This window comes from Penaeus chinensis, chromosome 20 (genome assembly GCF_019202785.1).
Source record: "Penaeus chinensis breed Huanghai No. 1 chromosome 20, ASM1920278v2, whole genome shotgun sequence".
NCBI classification, from domain to species: Eukaryota; Metazoa; Arthropoda; class Malacostraca; order Decapoda; family Penaeidae; genus Penaeus; species Penaeus chinensis.
This window is the reverse complement of record NC_061838.1, coordinates 9,510,138-9,517,637: the sequence shown is the minus strand read 5'-3', so window position 1 is coordinate 9,517,637 and position 7,500 is coordinate 9,510,138. Positions and strand designations below refer to the sequence as shown.

The window sequence follows — 7,500 nt, the reverse complement described above, 5'->3', positions numbered from 1 at the left end:
TTGTCCTTAATGTGATCATCACATCACATAAATACTAAAGCTAATGCTGTCCTTGCACACTTACCTGGTGGCCTTGCTTTATGAAGTGAAGGCATTTATCAAAGGTAATCCTGTCCATATCTTCCATCTGCTTGAACCTTCCAAGAGCTTTGATACCGATGAAAGTCAATCCAAGAGGCACTGGCCGGAAACGTCTGTAAAGTTATTATTAGCATGTTAAACAATTCTATTTCAATGATGGAAATCAACTTTTGTTGCTTAGCTCTTGTTACAACAGATGCAAAAGAAGGAACTCAGAAGACACAGAAGTAATAAAGGAAATACAATAATAACAGTAGTAGTAGTATGTTGCAGTAAGTAGTAGTATGTTGTAGTAAATAAAAGTAGCAGTAAATAGTAGTAAGTAGTAGTAAATAGCAATTTGTACATGGTAAGTAGACATGGTAAGTGGTAAGCAGGAGTAGTGGTAAGTAGTTAGTAGTAGTAGGAGAAAACAAACAAAAACAAAAACAACAACAACAATAAGGACAACAACAACAATAAGGACAACAACAACAATAAGGACAACAACAACAATAAGGACAACAGCAACAAGTAGTAGTATTAGCAGCAGCAGTTGTAGTAATAAGTATTGTAACAGCAGTTGTAGAAACAGCAATTGTTGTAATACCAGCAGTAATAGCAATAGTATCTGTAAAAATAATCAAACTCCTACGAAATATAGTTAAAATAGTAATAAAAGAAGAATAAAAAGTAAAAGGGGACAGAAAGGGAGAAGGAGAAGGATCAAGAGAAGGATAATAAGAAAGGAGAAAAAGGTATTTGGCTTCAACTATTTTCATATATCACTGTGTGTGTATGTGTGCATGTATATGCATGTTTGTGTCAATGTATTTGTCTGTGTATTTGACATTTACAATACTTAACAAAGTAAGGAATACTGGAAGCCTGAAATCTAAGTTAACTCCTAGAAATGTAGTGTAATTCTGTCTAATTAAATCTTAGCCATATCATATTTTTTTTTTTTGGGCTACACTGCAAAAATATCCTTGTTACATTAAACTCACATCACTGTCCCCAAAACAAATACAATACATGTACACTTACCCATCAAAGAAGAATAGCCCTTTGTAAGGATTAACTCTGAGGAAGGTTGCCACATCAATATAATTTGGAAGTGTGGCAGACAGACCAACTATCCTGATCATTGACTGCTGAGATTCCACCTAGAATACGCAGAAAGTTGAATATAGAGAGCAGGCTCGAATACAAGGAATACATATAACAGTATATAGAATCACAAAGCACATGACTCCTTTGAAATGCATAATTTACAAAGACACAGAATAAAAAAAAAAAATTCTCACAATAGCAGAAGTTTTTCCTAACTGGTTTTAACATGAACAGCAAAGCCTCTCACCATACGCAATGTTCTCGCAACCAAAGTCTCCAGCACAGGTCCTCGATCACCATGAAGCAGGTGAACTTCATCAATAATCAGTAATTTTACAAGCTGTGATAACTGAGTGTCTCCTGCAAATAAACACGTCATAGAAACAAAGATATTATTCAGAGTGTGAAAAAATTATTTCACTTGTATTTTAACCTTATGATGCCAGGAGTGCATGTATATATAAACTGTGCATTATGATTTGATTTTATTAATTCAATTTACATAAAGATGGCTCTAGAAGCACTTATTTACCAAGGATTAAACTAGACTGTACCTGTTTATACCATTCCATTGAATTATTACAGGAGAAGCAAAGATTAAAAATACGAAGTGGAATAATGATAATAATCACGAGAAGAGGAAAACAGAAGGCGAGGAGAAACTCCCAATAACTCCATATTCTCTACCTGGCTTTCGTGTTGTCACATCCCATTTCTCTGGTGTTGTAATAATCATATTGGTGGCCATTATCTCCGGCTTGGTGAGGTGCATGTCTCCAGTCAACTCTTTCACAGTTATCCCAAGAGGCTCCAGGCGCTTTCCGAAATTGCGTGCCATCTCAGCTGCTAGGGCTTTCATTGGAGCAATGTAAACAATCTGAAAGTGAAATGAAAGAGCATGTGAAAGTGAAACCTTGAAATAAAAGAAAAACAAAAACTACAGATGGTAATTTAATAATGAGGATCATAGCTGGTACTAGCAACCATAAAAAATATATCTATATACTTTCTGCCTGCTGTAGGATCGTTTTCTCTCTATTCTCCCTTCTTCACTAATATTCATATAGATGAAGAAAAAGAAGAAAATAGGAGTCAAGGGTGTGGCCTTGATCTATATATACATATACATACTTACATACATGCATACTTACATACATACATACATACATACATACATACATACATACATACATACATACATACATACATACATATATATAAATATATATATATATATATATATATATATATATAATATATATTTATATAATGTATATAATATCATGAAATATATATATGTATGTATATATAGATAGATAGATAGATAGATAGATAGATAGATAGATAGATAAATAAATACATACATACATACATATATATATGTATATATATATATAATTTTTTTTTTTTTAGACCATGTACTTCAGACTTTCAAATAACATCAGCAAGGACGAAATTAAGTATATTATCTATATATCTGTCCTACGTAATAATGTATTTTAACCTCTTTAACCCACTCCCACCTGGATGACCTCCATAACATTAGCGTTAACTGTTTACTATTGTTTTTATCTGGCTCTATTTTAATGATGATTTTTTCTTTACCTTTTTTCATTTTCATTCTTTAAGTTATACTTTTCTCAATTTCCTTCAAATTCTGATTTGAGTGTCCTTGTCACCTACAAAGTGTTGGTGGGGACATACATGAATTTTTTTTTGGCAAACAGGTAAGATAGGTACTACTAGAAACTGACTCACTGGTGACTAAGTATTTGTGGTGCGATCTACTTTTCAAGACAATTAAAAACTAATCTCACAATGGATGTGGCATGTACATACATGTCATTCATGCCATTCCCAGCAGCATATGGTTAATTGCATGAAAAAAGGATAAACATTTCTATAATGCAGATATGTCTGTATCTCTGCTGCTAACTCAGAATAAATTATTATAAGATATATTAACCCATTACATCAAGGTGGTATGACTGTCACATCATTATAAAATTTGGCTGAGGGCCAGGCAATAGGGATATGCCATCACTGAAAAATTTTGCTAAGGGCCAGGATGACAGGAATGACTCCTCATAAGTGCACAAAGCACTTGGAGGATTAGATTCAATGATCATTTATAAAGCTGCTCTTGCAATATTTCCATGGTAAATTCTACCCTCAATAAACAAGGATGGAATGATCAATCCAAGAGCCATGGCTGGAAGAGCATCAGCTCCAAAGATGACACTATTTCCATGCTCATTATTCTATTGAGATCAGGAGCACAGAGTATGTCACAGAAAATTATATAAGAAAATATATTCTAAAATTATGCAACCACAGTGCTACTTTGTGTTATTGTTATTGCAGAGGTGTAGACTACCTAGAGAGATAATATGGAGTCTGCTCAAAGAAATCAATTTATTACGATCTTCACACAGCATAACAAATAAACACAATGCATCTGGGAATTTACTTTAGTAATGTTCTGTTAAATGTATTTACACATAAATGGCTCCACATGTACAAAATTAATAAGGAGTCAATTAACAGACCTTTATGACTTCCCCTTTCTCAAGTTTTCCAGAGAATTTTTTTTTTTATCAATATCAATAATTTTATCATTATTATTGACCTTATAATTAATACAGAGTTATTGACAGTACTATTAGCAATAGTACTTTTTTTAGTAATAATATTTCACTCCTTGGTGATTAAGAACTTAGGACACCTTCTAAATGTAAATGCAATCAACTAAACACACAGTGGGCACTGCATGTATGTACATGCCATCCTCTGCAGTTAAAATATAGGCCTTAGAAAATGGGAAGGCAAGATGTCTAGAACCACACATGAATAATTGTGTGGGCCAGGCCTACAAGGCACACAACATGTAAGCTTAATACCCAGATTTCAGTCCAGTTTGGGTCGTGAGACACCTAGATCCAGCAGGTTAATCATATGCGTGAACCAGATACAAAAAATAATAAAAAAAAATATATATATATAAAACAAACCTACATTAATGCATAAGAACTTCAAGTTTTTGTTTAAAATGAGATATTTAACACTTGAAAGTATGAAGGCCAAACTCACCTTAAATTTATCTCTCTGAATAACATCATTTTCAATATGCTGTCTTATTTGGTGTACAACAGTCAACATAGCTATGTTGGTTTTACCAGCACCAGTTGGAGCACATATAAGCAAGTTGTCATTGCTATGGTAAGCAGATGGATAAACTACTGTCTGGATTCTGTTCAGTGTCTTGCAACCTTTAAATGCTATTCTTCCAATCTGCAAATGCAAAAAAGGAGATTACTTCCAGGAACATCACATATTACAAAGTTTTATTTAAATACTTTCCATGCTTTCACTGACTTAAAGGCATAATGATTAACCAAAAAAAGACCCAATTCTGTTATACATCATAATATTATGCAAAGAATATCATAACTTAACAAAGAATACTGACATACCTCATCAAGATCCTTTACATTTATGAGATTAGCTCCAACTTCTGGAGGAGCTGGATCTGACATTGGAATATCCACTTCTTCCATTACATCATCATAAGCCCTTGTGAAGCCTTCAGGCAAAGCTATTTTCATACCTGCTATGTAGCCTGAAATCACATAAAGTTTTTTTTTTTTAAGTGCTACTTTTAAATTCAATGTGTAAAGAAAAGGATTTGGGAGAGCTCTTTTTCATACAGTGAATAAGTATTCATTGTGCTCATAACAAATGGTATAAACTTAGGATCGAATTTCAGACTTTTCAAAGATGGATACTTTAGGAAAAATAAATACTTAATAACCCAAAATCTCACATGAACAATTAAAAACAAATGTATGCAATATCGTAAAGTATCTAACACAACATGTTAAACCACTCAAGAAAATTGACGCCCTATCACTTCCTGGCTAGACCTTTCCTAACACCGAGATGACTCCCATAATGCCATGTGCAGTCAAAGCCACTGAGGTGGTAGGTAGGCTCAAAACCTCTTTTTAGCCTCATTACTTAAACAATCATGAGTGGGTCAATATCTAGCATTAACTGTTCTCCATCCTTCCCTTGAACCCTAAAGGACTGAAAAATTCAGAGAAATGAAACAAATAAACTGAAAAATATTCTACATTAAACCACTATTTTCTGCCCCGTATGCCACACATACCAAAGTAGAACAATCCAATATAATGTGCCCACAAGACAAAAAAAAAAAAAATAATAAAAAAAAAAATAAAATAAAAAAATAAAAGAGGGACAAAAAAATTGCAAACCTGACATCTTACCTGCTGTCTGCTTGGCTTTGTTCTGACAATCAAACACATAGGGAAATCTTATCTCTGGGACATTCACTCTGTCGCGTTTCTTGAAGAGATATGCCTGGGAAGCTTCCAAAAGAGCAGCTTCTCTGTAGGAACATACAAAATTAAATAACACTGATTTCTTAGAGAAGCACAGTCAAATCACACATTTTCTGAACAACCAGTTGTGTGACAGTATATTGCAGAATATATTACTTTCCGATACATCTCTCTCCCTCTCCCTCATACTCTCCTTTTCTTTTCCCTCTCCCTCTCTCTCTCTCCTTATCCTTCTCCATCTCCCTCTCTCCACACAAACACAAGCGGGAAACACACGCATTTCACACACAGACACACATGGACACACACAGAGACAAAAAGACACAGACAGACACAGACACAGACACAGACATACACACACACACACACACACACACATACACACACACACACACACACACACACACACACACACACACACACACACACACACACACACACACACACACACACACACACACGGAGACCACCCCGCACCCGCACCCGCACCCGCACCCGCACCCGCAACCGCAACCGCACGCTCACACACACACACACACACACACTCACACTCACACTCACACTCACACACTCACACTCACACTCACACTCACACTCACACTCACACTCACACTCACACACTCACACTCACACTCACACTCACACTCACACTCACACTCACACTCAGACACACACACACGCACCTTTTTGCTTTTAGTGTGTCTGGACTAAAGTCATCTATGGAGTCATCCTCTGCTATCTGTTTGGCAGTCTTTAGCAACTTCTTTTCCTCCTTCCTTGCCTGCTTGAGGTACTGCTTCTCTGTTTCATTCATAACAGTGACTTGCTGACCAAAAATAGGTCTTTCGGGTATTCCTCTCTTCTCTAAGTCACCTGGGGGAGTGCAAAAAAACATTCTTCAGTTCTTCCAGTGACTATCTAAGATAGATAAGATCATTTTCCCATTCTTAGTTTTCTTTCCCCAATTCATTGACAATTCTTTGATTTCTATGTAATCAAGTTCCTTATTTTCCTTTCATACTGTTGCTGGTACTTTTTTTCCCCATATAATTGTTCTAATTGTGTTCAAGAATTTTTTTTGGATAGACATAGGCATTTTTTTATTTTTGTGATTTTTGTTTACCCATTGTATACAAATAAATGGCTCTTTAAGTTCTTACATTATCAATAAGTCAATTACCAGTCCTACGAATCCCAAACATTTACCCTTTTCCTTGATTTTTGGAAATATTAGTTTTTACTTTTTTTTTTTACTATTACCATGTTAACAACATTAAAAAAGTCAGAATGTCAATAATAATAATGATATTTACAGTACTGGAAAAAAAAAATCCTAGGCCTACTAACTAACTCCTTGGTACCTGAGCACTTGTGAGCTCATCTATGTGTACAGGCAATCCACAAAACAAAAGTGCAGTGGGCATTAAATGGTCCAGAAACATGTTAAAACTATCTATAATTCAAAAGTGACAGATTTACTTACATGAATCATTCAAAGTGATATTATATCCAATGGTTGGAATCAAAATTGACATATTTCTTTAATACTTTCCAAATAATATTTTTTTATACACTTCAGATACAATCAAACTGATAGTCATGGAAATAAAAATAATTTTTTCTGGTAAATTCAGGAATGGGGTAATCAGGTAGGATCAGATAGGCCTAGTAACTGACTTCTTGGTGACTATGCACTTGTGATACAATCTACGTGCAAACAATATTAATTAATAACACCAAAGTGGACATTGTATGTACCTAGCACTAATGGATTAAAGAAAACAAATACTTACTGAGCAATTCTGCAATCTTTACATCCTTGTCGGGTGGTGGGTTTTTAATCTCATTTCGATGTTGCAGCAGCGTCTGGATAAGTTCAAATCTCTCAAATCCTAATAACTCAAACATCTGGAATGAGAAAAAATATGCACATTAAAAACAAACAAACACACACACACACACA

General features: G+C 34.7%; 1 protein-coding gene across 1 annotated transcript in view; it reads right to left on the bottom strand.

The window, feature by feature from the left end:
- LOC125035853 (activating signal cointegrator 1 complex subunit 3-like) overlaps positions 1–7,500 on the bottom strand; it is a 33,344-nt gene that overhangs the window by 18,609 nt on the left and 7,235 nt on the right. Inside the window, exons 9-17 of the mRNA XM_047628156.1 lie at positions 7,331–7,445; positions 6,221–6,410; positions 5,463–5,584; positions 4,647–4,792; positions 4,264–4,464; positions 1,861–2,050; positions 1,421–1,533; positions 1,108–1,226; positions 65–194 (exon numbers count right to left, since the gene is read on the bottom strand). Of these exons, the coding sequence (XP_047484112.1) occupies positions 65–194; positions 1,108–1,226; positions 1,421–1,533; positions 1,861–2,050; positions 4,264–4,464; positions 4,647–4,792; positions 5,463–5,584; positions 6,221–6,410; positions 7,331–7,445 (1,326 nt within the window). The remainder of the gene's footprint in view (positions 1–64; positions 195–1,107; positions 1,227–1,420; positions 1,534–1,860; positions 2,051–4,263; positions 4,465–4,646; positions 4,793–5,462; positions 5,585–6,220; positions 6,411–7,330; positions 7,446–7,500) is intronic.